This window comes from Megalopta genalis, chromosome 16 (genome assembly GCF_051020955.1).
Source record: "Megalopta genalis isolate 19385.01 chromosome 16, iyMegGena1_principal, whole genome shotgun sequence".
Taxonomy (NCBI): Eukaryota; Metazoa; Arthropoda; class Insecta; order Hymenoptera; family Halictidae; genus Megalopta; species Megalopta genalis.
In genome coordinates, this window is record NC_135028.1 from 8,238,822 (window position 1) to 8,254,305 (window position 15,484).

Here is a 15,484-nt window from a genome sequence, read left to right on the forward strand (position 1 = left end):
TACTGTAATATAATACTGTAATATAATATTGCAATATAATATTGTAATAGATATAATACTATAATATAATATTGTAATATATTACTGTAATATAATATTGGAATATAATATTGGAATATAATATTGGAATATAATACTATAATATAATATTGCAATATAATATTGTAATAGATATAATACTATAATATAATATTGTAATATATTACTGTAATATAATATTGGAATATAATATTGGAATATATTACTGTAATATAATATTGGAATATAATACTATAATATAATACTGTAATATATTACTGTAATATAATACTGTAATATATTACTGTAATATAATATTGCAATATAATATTGGAATATAATATTGCAATATAATATTGGAATATAATATCGCAATATAATATTGGAATATAATATTGCAATATAATATTGGAATATAATACTATAATATAATACTGTAATATATTACTGTAATATAATACTGTAATATATTACTGTAATATAATATTGGAATATAATATTGGAATATAATATTGTAATTAATATATTATTGGAATATAATAGCGTAATAAAGTAAAATTATATAAAATATAATAAATATAATAAAAAGATTATAAATATATTGAGTAATTTAATTGCTTCGAATGTGAATATCAAATGCGATAATTTTAGGACACCCTGCTGAGGAGAGTTTCTCTAAAATCGATTTTTCCCGTCCCCCGCGTGGAACAAAAGCGGCAGAAAATATTCAAGAAATCTGCCGCTGATCAAAGGGCACGCGCGAAAATGCCCGCAGAGAAATCTGGCGGTCGAACAATTGTCCCCGCGATATTTCATATTCTTTGTTTCGTCGCGGGCCGGCGATTCAGCGCGGCCGGGATTTTCCCTTCGCAGCCACTTCAACAGCTTCTTCAGACGTTATTTATTACCCGGCCCGCGATTGTATTCCGCCCTTGTCCGCGCGCCGCGCGCCGCAATTCTCCGCGATAATAGATCGTCGCTGTAAATTTCCTGCCGTTCGGTGATCCTCAGCGGGCGGAACTCGTTCGGCATGCTCGCATGAAAATGTTCGTCGCGATAGACAATGATCGGCAGCGAGTTACGCGCGCGATTCGAAGCGACTGCCTCGATTATTTATGTACAGGGTGGGACGTTTGATACGGAGGACGACTGAACAACTCGCTTGTTTTCGACGATAGAGAAGATAGTGTCGGACGAAAGTTGTTTGATTTCGAGAGACGCGTAATATGGTGTCAATATTTTTTTTATAAGCGGAGGCGTAGAGAACGTATGAAGGTCGAACTTGTTTTTTTAAATGGGACAGCCTAGTTTTTTATTTATATTCGGATAGGGTATTTTAAGGTGAATACAATGACCTATGGATGAAGGTTGTCCAAGGTCGCAATATATGAGTTACAATGAAAAACGTTCCATTAAAAAAGTAAGAAGTTTGTTATTTATATGTCGGTTCAAGGTCGCTCGAAGGTTATGTTATAGCACGTCGTTGAATTCGTCTTGATACGAGCTATATTAATGCAACATATTTTCCTCAGTTCAATTTAATTAATTAATTTTATCAATTCATATAATTTAATTCATATAAAAATATATAATAATTTAATAATAAATATAGTATTCTACACCTCATTCTTCAGTTTCATTTGCCTTCTTATATACGTATATTATCGTACAATAATATTAACAATATTCTGCATGTTCAATCAAAAAAAAAAAAAGAAAAATAATATTTTATGTATATTATCCTCTGCCAATTCTCGTTAAGCCGAGTTAAACAAATTAATTAAATCGACCTTCTGTTCATTTTCGAGGTCAAACACTCCACTGTGGGTCGCCAATTCTCGATGGCAAAAGAACAAGTGACCTAACCTCGTAGAAATAATTAAAGCAGAGAGAGAAAGAGAGAGAGAGAGAGAGAGAGAGAGAGAGAGAGAGTCTCTGCAACGCAGAGCCACGAACGTAAAGATACCCTCTAACGGGGCAGCAGGATTTCCCAGAAGCCCCGCTGCGGTGGAAAAGCCGCAACGATGGTGAAATTTTCCGCAACGATGGCCCCTTTAGCGATCGTCGTTGTTCGTCCACTTCCGCGGAAAACTCGTTGCTCGACCGTGGAAATACACACGGTGTATCTCTCTCTCTCTCTCTCTCTCTCTCTCTCTCTCTCTCTCTCTCTCTCTCTCTCTCTCTCTCTCTCTCTCTCTGTCGGAGAGAGGCCTGGTCGATTTTCTTACGCCTAATCGATTCGCTTTTAAAGTGCACTCACCCCTTCCTCTTTGCCTTGCAACAAGTGGAAAGCGCCGGCCCTTTGGATGCCAGGAAGGAACCAGATCGGATGGGACCGTATAAGCCTCTCGATCAGAGTGATGTCGCAGGCGACCTCGCTGCCAGAATCTTCCGTGGAGCTCGAAGATCCACCGGAGGTCGCCGAGCCCTCCGAGGAGAGCGACTCCTCGCTCTGAAAATTATGACAATCCGTTTATTCGCTACGATAATAATGATAATAATAATAATAATAATAATAATAATAATAATAATAATAATAATAATAATTTTGTTGGTTTTTAGAGCGGAGGGAAAATCGTCGACGAGATCCTCGAAAGCGGGGATTAATTATTATCAATAGTTTATCATTATCGTCGATAGCAATCAGTATAATATTATCAATATTATTATTGATATTATCGATATTCTTATTAATATTGTCGATAATAATGATAATAATAATAATTATAATTTTTAGGGGGTTGTTATAGCGGGGGAGAATCTTTAACAAGATCCCCGAAAGCGGGGATTATCATTAATAATTGTTATCAATAGTTTATTATTGTTATAAATAGCAATCAATATCAATTATAGCATTATTGTCAATAATAATGATAATAATAATGATTACAATTTTAGCAAGGGAATATCTTCAACAAAATCCCCTAAGGCGGGGATTATTATCAATAATAATTATCAATAATTTATTATTATTATTATCAATAGCAATCAATATCAATTATAGCATTATTGTCAATAATAATGATAATAATAATAATTACAATTTTAGCAAGGGAAAGTCTTCAACAAAATCCCCTAAGGCGGGGATTATTATCAATAATAATTATCAATAATTTATTATTATTATTATCAATAGCAATCAATATCAATTATAGCATTATTATCAATATTAATAACAAGATCCCCGAAAACTGTGATTATTATCAACAATCATCATAAATAATGTATCATCAATATCAACAGCAATAGTTACACTTCCGACAATTCATTACAATCGAAATTTCAACATAAAAATTACCATAGAACTTGACATAACAATAATTAATAAAATTAGCGATGCCTCAGAATCACCGCCCGAGCGCAAATGGTTAAAACCTGCAGCATTTTCGTCCGAGATTCGCGAGAACCATCGAACAATTTTAATAAAAAGACCAGATAGGAAGAACGAGAGAGACGGGGGGGGGGTGAAAGGGGGATGGAGAAACGATCGTCTGAAAAAGGGGATTAAATAATATCTAGATGCAACAAGAAAGAGGACGCGGAACTGCGAAAAAGGACTAAAAAAAAAAACGATTAGGGTAGGAACGGACGGCGAAGTCGGGGGCGCGATTAAACGAGGACTAAATAAACGATGGCCGGGTTGCATCGGCTGCAAATTGAGATAACCGGGCGAGGACCGTTCGCCGCGCGACCGTATAATGCGGCATTAGCGTGTATTGTATGACGGCTAGGGAGGATTTACGCCCCCGGAATTGCGGCTTAAGGGGTTCCGGATTTCCATATTCGTGGAGATGCGACTCTTTGTCCACTTGCTCGCTCGCGATAGCGCGCCGGAATTCGCCGTTTCGCGGGTTCTTTTTAATTCGCGTCGAAGATAGCTTCGTCGGTGTTGCTTAACCCGTTACAGTAACGTCTACCTCTAATTGACGATCGGATTGTCCACAAAGATAGACAATTTTGGAGGAGGAGATACGATTATTCGAGCCTCGCGATTCGTTTTTATAGTTAGGAATTGTCAACAATAAATAAGAACGAGCTGCAGGGCTCGAACAATCGTATCTACTATTCCCAAATTGTCCGTTTTTCTGAGCAATCTGAGCGTCAGTTAGGGAGACATTAGCATGTACCTCGTCATTTATTTACGAAGAAACGCGTGCAATTTGTTGATTCAGCGTAGCTCTGTGCGATGAATTATCGTAAAATAAAAGTAAAATGTTTATGGTATTATTCGATTATAATTAAACATTTTGCGAACGAGATTTCGCCGTTTCCGCATAATGTTTTAAGAGTGTATTATAATAATATTAATAGTGTAATATAATATTGTAATATAATATTGCAATAAATATAATATTAGAATATAATATTACAATAAATATAATATTAGAATATAATATTGCAATAAATATAATATTAGAATATAATATTGTAATATAATATTAAAATATAATACTGCAATATAATACTGTAATATAAGATTGTAATATAATATTGGAATATAATACTGTAATATAATATTGCTATATAATATTGGAATATAATAATGTAATATAATACTGTAATATAATACTATAAGATAATACTGTAATATAATACTGCAATATAATATTGGAATATAATACTGTAATATAATATTGCTATATAATACTGTACTATAATACTGCAATATAATATTGTGATATAATATTGGAATATAATACTGTAATAAAATACTGTAATATAATACTGCAATATAATACTATAATATAATACTGTAATATAATACTATAATATAATACTGCAATATAATACTATAATATAATACTGTAATATAATACTATAATATAATACTGCAATATAATACTATAATATAATACAGTAATATAATACTATAATATAATACTGCAATATAATACTATAATATAATATAAAGTTAAATAACAATATAAATATAACAAATAACGTTAAATAACAATATAAATACAACAAAGTTAAATAATGATACGAATATAAACAAATTTGTCAAATATACTTCCGCGACCATAACAACCGACTATAATGCTCGATTAAAAAATCCTCGAAGCAATTTTCAACGAACTCTCGTTTCCAGGACCATTTAATCAGAGATAATCGAACGGGATTACCCGGCGAATCGAGAGATCCGTCCGCATTTTCCGTGGACAGGTCGCTCTGATCGATGCTGACGGATTCAGAGCTCCGTTCTTCCCTCGAATTTCAACTCTTTTTTTCGCTCATTGTTTTTTCCTTCTTTTTTTTTACCAGCGATTCGTCAGCGTCCACAGTTCTCGCCGAGTACGTGTACCAGGCGACCCCTTCACGCTTTTTACCCCCGGCGTTTAGAGGGATACGACGCGGATTATACGAATCGGCGAGCCTCAATCGACGGCTCGGTTTGATTTATTTGGCGACGCACCGGTCCGGCACGCGAGCGAGTTTACGGCTATCGCGAATCGTTTATCGATTATTCCGCGCGACGATTCCGCCGAACGCTGCGGCGTCGAGCGCGCGCGGCGGATTTCGAGGGATCCGCGAGCGGGCGATTCGCCCCGGTTTTAAGAAGTCCGGCGAATTCGTTATAGAGTCGCGCGGATTTCCGCCGGATAAAGCTGTAAATAATTGCGCGACACGCGCGCATAGAGAGGGGCGAAAACACTTCGGAAACGCCGCCGTTTCGCGTCCGTAATTTTCCGGCGAGAGCCTTTCCCCGGACGCGTTGCGACGACGACGCTCTCTGCCTCCTCGTTTTGCTGTTTCTGCCAGCCGAATTGCTTCCGATTGGCTTCGTTATAAGTCCTGCGACTTGCTGGAAAGCGCGCGTTCCGCCAATTTAATGGCGGAATAGCGAAGATAAACGAACGCGACAGCGCATTTAGGAACGGAGTCGATCGAACGTTCGAATTAGGGGTGGGATTTCATGATGTTTGAGCTTTTGTGCTTTTTTTATTATCGCGTCGACGATTCGGGATCGTTTAAATTTGTATTATTTAAATATTTTGCAAATTAATTTGACTCCAAGATGAATTGCATATTAATAGTATATAACATTATAATATACAATAGTATAATATTATAATATGTAATATATATATAAATATAAATAGTATATTTATATTATTTAAATATTATAATGTTTGATATCATAATATTATAATATATAATAGTATAATATTATAATATACAATAGTATAATATTATAATATACAATAGTATAATATTATAATATAATAATAGTATAATATTATAATATATATACAATAGTATAGTATTATAATATATAATAGTATAATATTATAATATACAATAGTATAATATTATAATATAATAATAGTATAATATTATAATATACAATAGTATAATATTATAATATACAATAGTATAATATTATAATATACAATAGTATAATATTATAATATAATAATAGTATAATATTATCATATATAATAGTATAATATTATAATATATATACAATAGTATAGTATTATAATATATAATAGTATAATATTATAATATATAATAGTATAATATTATAATATACAATATAGTATATTATTATAATATACCATAATAGTATAATATTTAAATATATATGCCATAGATCGGGAGTGTTAGCCCAGCCTCGATTAGAGCGCATACATCATGCGTCCATTTTGTTTGTTCTTTTCTTTTTTTTTTAATTCAACGAGCGAATTATGCCACCCGGCCGGCCAGGATCACGAAATTCGTCGCGGACGAGTTTGTTTTACTAATTCGCCTTTATTCTACCTTGAATGAATTGCTCGCGTAGGAACGGCGGCGAAGGGCAACGACGAATCCTAGAAATATCCCGTGGTCGCCCGTGGAATACTTTTCCGCGGCGGGCAATTAAGGGATTCGCATTAGCTGCAGGGGTGTTTAACGCGCGTCGCACGTCCTCGCTTTAATCCGTTTAACCCGAAACGTCGTTGTGTGTCAGTCTGCATTTCAAATTAAATTACACTCGAAACTCCGGCACGCGGCGAACCCCTTCGCGAGTCCCCTCTTCAAACCACCGCCCCCCTTGCCGCATCCGTTTCCATCCCCGCGGAAAAATGGGGGAGCAAAAATTGAAAATGTCACTCGATCGCCGGCCGATGTGCATACTCGGCCTATACTCGATTATTGTTAAATTGCGACAAGTTTTGGAAGCAATTTTAATTTGCAGAAGAAAAGATTTTTTATTATTAAAATTTGAGCGCGCAATATTTTGTGACAAATTCTCGATGGAAGTTTAAATTATAATATGATGGAATTTGATGTTTGAATCTGTGATGGAAATTTTGATTGTGTATTGATTATCAATGTAATTTAGATCGAAGAGATTTTAATAGATTTTTCATAGAATTTGAATTGAAACAATTGTAATTGATTTTGATATATATTAAAAATATATGTGGTAATATATATGACAATTGCTAATAATATAATAATATAATGTAATATAATATAATATAATATATTATAATATTAATATAATATAATATAATTATAATATAATATAATATAATATAATATAATATAATATAATATAATATAATATAATATAATATAATATAATATAATATAATATAATATAATATAATATAATATAATATAATATAATATAATATAATATAATGTAATGTAATGTAATATAATATAATACTAATATAATATAATAATAATATAATTATATTATTATTATTATTATTATATATTATATTATTATATTATTATTATTATATAATTATTAATTATTATAATAATTAATAATAATATAATATAATATAGATATCGTCGAGAGCGTAACTATTGCAAAAAAGATCGCCGCGTAGATTAAATAACATTGTAATTTCTCAGGAATCGGACTGGTCACGCAGCGATGCTTATCGTCGCAGAAACGGCTGTCACGTTTGCAAACACACACATACACACGCATGCATACGTGGTAAGTATAAAGATTGATTGGCGGTTTGAAAAATGCACGAAAGTTTTGTCGATTCACGTTCGACGGCAATAAATGCAATCAATAATATAATATTATTATCGGTGTGTGGCCGACGCGGGATAAGTTTGCAAACGTGACCACCGACCCGGGGGAAACATTTTTTCGCCGGCGTAGTGTGACACTTGAAAAATGAACCGAAGGGGATCGCGCGCGACTGACTCGACTTCACTGACTCACCTGTACATGATGTAGCTGCGTAAGCTGATGATGTTGCAGCGGATTTGGCGGAGGCGTGCTCGGCGAGCTGACAACCTGAACGGTCCCGTGCTGCTGCAGGTACGGTTCCAGGAAGACATCGCTCCTGCAACAATAAAATCGAAACGTTCTGATCAGCGGTACGCACCGTCATCCGTATGAAATTCTAATTGAATTCGTTCCGCGGTTACCGTGCAGCTACGTACATACATACATACTCTGACAACGTGATTCGTTTTCTGAGGGATGGCTACAGAGGTGGCAGAGGGGAATGGGGAAGTTCAAGACAAGCTTAAGGAAGACTCTTGTTTATTGTATTATATTATTAATTTCTTACGTTAATGATTAGTATGTTAATACTCAATTGTATGTAGATTTTGTAGGTAATTTATTGTAACTATAATTATAATAATAATTATTTGTTATTATAATTCTATAATTGATAATAATTGTAATTGAGAATCGCTAATCATTATAATTGATAATTGCTAATAGTTATAGTTGAGAATTGCTAATAATTATAATTGGTAACTGCTAATAATTATGATTTACAATTTCTAATAATTATGATTTACAATTGCTAATAATTATGATTTATAATTGATAATAATTATGACTGATAATAATTGCTAATAATTATACTGGCTAATAAGTATAATTGGGAATTGAGAATAATTATAATTAAAATTGCTAATAATTATAATTGATAATAATTGCTAATAATTATAATTGATAATAGCTAATAATAGTAATTGATAATAATTGCTAATAATTATAATTGATAATTGTAAATAATTATAATTGATAATTGCTAGTAATTATAATTGATAATTGCCAATAATTATAATTTATAATTGATAATCATTATAATTATAATTGATAATAATTGATAATCATTATAATTGATAATAATTGATAATCATTATAATTGATAATAATTGATAATCATTATAATTGAAAAAAATTGATAACAGTTTACTTCAAATAAGTAACTAGTAAGCAATTACTGTGTAACTAACAAGTAACTAATAAGTAATTATTATGTAACTAGTAACTAATAAATAACCAGCAATATTTTCGTCACGCAAAGCGAGTCGAATAATTTCGCCGGTCGGTACACGCAAATCGTAATTGAATGTTCCGCGATGACCGAGCACAATTCGCCGCGACAGCGCAAGGAAGACAGTGGCGTAGCACGTACGAAAGAGAAAAAAAAGAAGAGCGAATTGTATTCCGTGCAGCGAATTAGATAACGGCGCAGACGAACGTCGCCCGCGTTGCGGAATCATCGCGGCGGAAAAAAGAACGGCGTGACAGCGAACGGTTACAGGAAATTGCGTTCTTCCTATCGTTATCCGCGCGCGGATTAGCGTCCTCGCTGGAGCGAGTAACGAAGCTCTCTCTCTCTCTCTCTCTCTCTCGACAAACAAAAAAAGCAGCAACCGTGTTCTGCTCTTCTAATTTGCAAAATGACACGAATTAGGCGAACGGTGTCGCGCGAGATCCGGCTGAGTCGGCCGTCGCGAGAAACACGAATTCATTAAAACGCGCGTCGAACGCGCGTCGCCTCGCCTAATCGAATCTGCATCGCGTAATTGCCGGTTGCGCGTTTGAGATATCGCTCTCATGCTCTCAGAAATGCTATTAGCAATTAGATATCATGCGAAATAGATTTGCGAACCGAGCCTCTAAGAGCCTATTATTATAGCCGCGCCGATGACCGATCCTTCCTCGGCACCCTTTCGCGCACCCTCTAGCACCCTCTCGGGCGCCCATCGCGCTCGCGGGCCGCCGAATCGAGTTCCGCGGCGTCGTAAAGATCGCGGGGAAATTCGATTTGCTGAACCCGTATATCAAAACGCTGCTCCTCGGCTCGGCTCGCAATAAAACGAGACGGCTCGTCACGATCGTCGGGATTCAGCGGTCGAAGATAATTGCGCGGCGTTAATCGACCGCGGATCGCGGTTTTGTTTTTTTTTTGTTTTCTTTTACGTCGGCAAATTATCGACGATGAGACGTTCATGAGGAGGGGCGCGAGAGGCTTCGGATGGACGAGGTCTGTTAGATAAAGTGAAACGCGACGGGTCGATTAACTCGTGAGACGAGAGGCGAACGGGAGCGCTGCCGGGAAAGGCTGTTTATTAGTTCCTGCTTCTAATCGCTCCGATGCGAATTTTAATTCGATCGGGCGCTGCGCGATGCGGCTCGTTTTCGATCGGTCACTATGGGACATGGTAAATCAAGATAGAATTGAATTGAAGAATAGTAGATCAAAGTAGAATTATATTAAGTATTATATAAGTATAATTATATAATAATTATATTGAGTATAAGTATAATTATATAATAATTATATTAAGTATAAGTATAATTATATAATAATTATATTGAGTGTAAGTATAATTTTATAATAATTATATTGAGTATAAGTATAATTATAATTATATTAAGTATAAATATAATTATAATTATATTAAGTATAAATATAATTATAATTATATTAAGTATAAATATGATTATAAATGTATAAACATATAAATATGTAAGGTTATATAATAATTTATTGTATAATAAACGTATAATATTTCTATAATAAATGATTGTATAAATATAAATATAGTTGAAAGTAAAAATTAGAAATTGAATTGAATTGAATTAGAATAATTATTATATTATTATATACTGCGTTTATTATTCATAATATTATTGTTAGAAGCTTAACTTATTGTTAGAAAACATAAATATAAACAGATAAAATGTTCTTAATAAAATGTTCAAAATATTATTTTTGTTATTTATTATGTACAGAGCGAGACACGCTTTAATCTGTTTTATGATAAATCGTTATTATTTCTTTTTCTTTCTTTCACTGGTGGTAAAATATGGTGGTAAATCATTATTATTATTACTATTATTATAAAATGTTCAAAATACTATTTTTGTTATTTATTATATACAGGGTGAGGTGCACTGTAATCTGTTCTATGATAAATTATTATTTTTTCTTTTTCTTGTCCGGTGGTAAAACATGATAAATCATTATTGTTATTACTATTATTATTACTATTATCATTATTATTATTACTATTATTATTACTATTATCATTATTATTATTACTATTATTATTACTATTATCATTATTATTATTACTATTATTATTATTACTATTATTATTATTATTACTATTATCATTATTATTACTATTATCATTATTATTACTATTATTATTATTTTGTATTCTGCGGTTTAGCCCAAGTCGCTCCACCATTAATTCGGTCGCACGAATTTCTCGGCTCTCCGCGTTCTTTCGACCGCTTCCGCGTCGTCCCGAAGGATAAACCGTTCAACGTGCAATGGCCGAACAGAAGCCGCAGAGACTCTTGTTACCCACGCTCGACCGTAGAAACGGTCTCTCGTCCAGGTAATCGCTTAGAAACTCGTAGATAAATCCACGGCTTCGGCCACCTTCGCATCCGAAGGGACACAATGCCGGCTTTGTAAACGAACGCACGCGCGGGCGTAATTTCCTCGAGTCGAGTTTCCTCGAGACAAGTCGCCTTGCGAAGAGAGAGAGAGAGAGAACAGCAACTTTTGTAATTGATTTTGTGGATCCTCGCGGGAGAAGATGCTGGCCACGGACGAGCTGCGAACAATTGTCCCCCCCCCCTTCCCCCGAAGTTGTCCCTTTTGTCAGCGGTGAACGGATCTCGATTTCATTCTACGATAAGTTCTCCCTGATTGTCCTTCGGTGTGTACACGAAAAAGGACAGTTTGAGAGAAGGTGACGCGATTGTACTACAAAATGCATTTTTTAAATTTTTGTTATAGGCTCCGATGAAAAAAGGGGAGGAAACGAGAGTTAATTACTTCCTTTCGTTATTCTGAGCGATAGCAAAATTAAAGAGAAGCATTTTAATTGTCTAATTTAATATTATCTCGTTTTAATTAGGCTTCTAAAACAGTTATTGTGTTTTCAGAGATGTCTGATTTATTAAACAGAGTCACTGCACAGGGTATCCCAAAATTATAGCACTTCCGGGAGATGAGAGATTCCTGAGGTCATTTGAAGCAACTTTTTCCTTTACAGAAATTTTCTCCGAGGCACCGTTAACGAGTTATTAACGAAAAAAGGCTGACCAATGAGTGGCGAGCTCGGCTGACGCTAGGCGGGCGCTAGGCGGCCCAGCCAACGAGCGCACGCGGCCCTGCTACGCTCATTGGCTTGACGGTCTCGCGTCAGCCGCGCTCCCCTCTCGTTGGTCAACGTTTTTCCTTAATAACTCGTAAACGCTGCCTCGTAGAAAATTTTCGTAAAGGAAAAAGTTGCTTCAACTGACCCGAGGAACCCATTTCTTGATTGCGAGGCAATTTTGGGGCTGTATATGCTTCGCTAAAGAAGTTTATCAACTTGCTTCTCATAGAAACGTTTCTGTAATAAATAATAATATATTAAAACAACAGTAACCGTGAAAGAAACAAATCAGAAAGCGGCCATTTTGACTGATTCAGCAGTTCCAATGTTAATAAATACAGATCTTATCGAATTAAAAGAACATATTACAGTGAAGCGTATAATACACCGTTTATATTTCAATATTATTTTATTTAGTAATTTTCAGACACTCTGTACAGACTGTCCTTCCATAAATCGCTTCCACGAACTCCACAGCGATGGAAACAAAAATCGTCCAGCAATCGAGTCGCATATTTCTCTCGATATTTGCGATCCCGTAGCCGTGCACGCGTTCCGCTGGCTCCTAATTAAATCGATAGAGGCCGCGCGAGAGAGAGCCTCTCTCGCGCAGTCAATTAATTCGCGGCGCGAAATTAGCGAATGACGTCCGGCCGGCAGCCGGATACAATCTCGCGGCCGGGAAAAATCGATACGTCGCGACGTAACAAATCGTCGTCGCTTGACGGGTGGCAGCGCGCTCGAAAGGGGAAAAAAAGAGGATGACAACCGACCGGGTAGCGGATGTCAACGCCGTTTCCCGCGAATGATTTATGCCGCGATTCGACCGACTCGAGAGCTTTTTAATTACGACCCAGCGGAGAGAGAGAGACAGAGAGAGAGAGAGAGAGAGAGAGAGAGAGAGAGAGAGAGAGAGAGAGATCAAGAGAGAGGAAGAGAGATCAAGGTTATATTAATAATTTATATTGTATATTACATTTATATTATATATTATAAATATATAACATATATTTGTTTAGTATAAATGGGCTAGATGCCCTTTTAATTTTCTACGAAAGTACATCACAGTAATAATAATAATAACAATAATAAAAATATAAATATAAATAAAATAATGATATAACAATAACGTAATATTTTTATCGAACATTATTTAACGTAAAACGTTTAAGTTTCAACAAATTTTCACGCGTTCAAATCAGCAGAAAAAGTAAATGTTACATATTTCTAATCATCGTGCATAATTCAGACATGAAAGGGTTAGAAAGCCGTTCGCCGTACACGTGTCGTTCCCCGAAAAATCGTTCGATTCCCGGTGGGACGCAACAGTCGAAGCAGCGACCCAGCTCGAACATCGCGTATCATCAATTATTAAAGCGCATGAAAATTTCAGGAAACGCGCCCTCCTCTCTGCCCCCTCCCCACCCCACCGAGAGCAACCCTCCACCGTCCCGACAATCGACAAAGAACTCTCTTTCAATGAAGAGAGAGAGCCCAGCCTGGCACAGCCAGATTCGAACTTTCTCCGAGTTTCTAAAGCGGAGAAAGGACGGTTTCAGGACGGAAACCTCATCAACCCCTGCGGCGAGCGCCGCTTCGGCGAGGCCGAGGGCGTCGCGGCACAAACGCGGCCGCCGAGGTGGACGAGAGGCTGCCGGTCGGGCCGGGCCGGGCCGGGACGTCCGATTGTCAAACGCAGGGTACAATAATAGTGTGCGGGACATGCACGGGGCACCGTCGACTTTGCATACGTCAACAACGGCCGCGCAACCCCCCGTGCCACCCCTTTCGCCGGCCAACGACGACGGTACGCGATATTCGGGCGGCAGATTGCGACAAAGTTTGCTCGAAATAATACCGTTTGTGAAACTAACGGTGTGTAGTTTATGTGCGTGCGTGTGTGCGTGCTCGCTGGCAAATGGAACGCGCAACCGCGCCAATTATTCTGTCGAGTCTACGCAATTAGTTGCGGCGCGACGCGGCGCGACGCTGCGGTGGCTGGAATGATCGAAAATCCCGAAAATAATGCGAAAAGAAGAAATATTAGGGGTGAAGGGTCGCCGATATTACGGAACTGGGGTTACTTATATGCAGGGTGCATTCTGATTATTCTGATTCTGATTATAATTATGATCATTCTGATTATAATTCTGATTATTCTGATTAGTCTGATTATAATTATGACTATTCTGATGATTCTGATTATAATTATGACTATTCTGATGATTCTGATTATAATTATGATCATTCTGATTATAATTATGATTATTCTGATTATTCTGATTATAATTATGACTATTCTGATGATTCTGATTATAATTATGATTGTTCTGATTATTCTAATTATTCTGATTATTTTGGCTATTCTGATTATTCTGATTCTGATGATTCTGATTATAATTATGATTATTCTGATTATAATTATGACTATTCTGATGATTCTGATTATAATTATGATTGTTCTGATTATTCTGATTATGATTATTCTAATTATTCTGATTATGATTCTGATTACTGTGATTATTCTGATTATAATTATGATTGTTCTGATTATTCTGATTATAATTATGATTGTTCTGATTATTCTGATTCTGATTCTGATTATTCTGATTATTCTGACTATTCTGGTTATGATTACTCTGATTATTCTGATTACAATTATTATTACGATTACGATTATTCTGATTATGATGATTATTATCACGATTATGATTACGATTATCCTGATTATGATTACTACAATTACGATTATTCTAATTACGATTATGATTACGATTATTCTGATTATGATTACTACAATTACGATTATTCTAATTGCGATTATGATTACGATTAATCCGATTATTATTATTATTATCATAATTACGATGATTACTATGAACAATTTCGCGACAGTCAAATAAGTAATTATAAAATCGAATCCAAATTAAACTTGATAAATCCCAGTCAGCTTAGCTCGTACAAGAACAACGCTACAATCCCTTCGTCAACAAAACCACCCCAACCTCGTCCGATTAAAAAACGCTACAAACTTATTATTATTATTATTCATTATCTATATTACAATTACGCTAAA

General features: G+C 35.3%; 1 protein-coding gene across 11 annotated transcripts in view; it reads right to left on the bottom strand.

The window, feature by feature from the left end:
- Positions 1-15,484, bottom strand: part of spri (Src homology 2 domain-containing protein sprint) — a 185,703-nt gene that overhangs the window by 34,610 nt on the left and 135,609 nt on the right. For all 11 annotated transcript variants that reach the window (XM_076526885.1, XM_033472023.2, XM_076526884.1 and 8 more), the window contains 2 exons: positions 8,198-8,321; positions 2,279-2,470 (listed from right to left, as the gene is read on the bottom strand). In XM_076526885.1, coding sequence (XP_076383000.1) covers positions 2,279-2,470; positions 8,198-8,321 — 316 coding nt within the window. The remainder of the gene's footprint in view (positions 1-2,278; positions 2,471-8,197; positions 8,322-15,484) is intronic.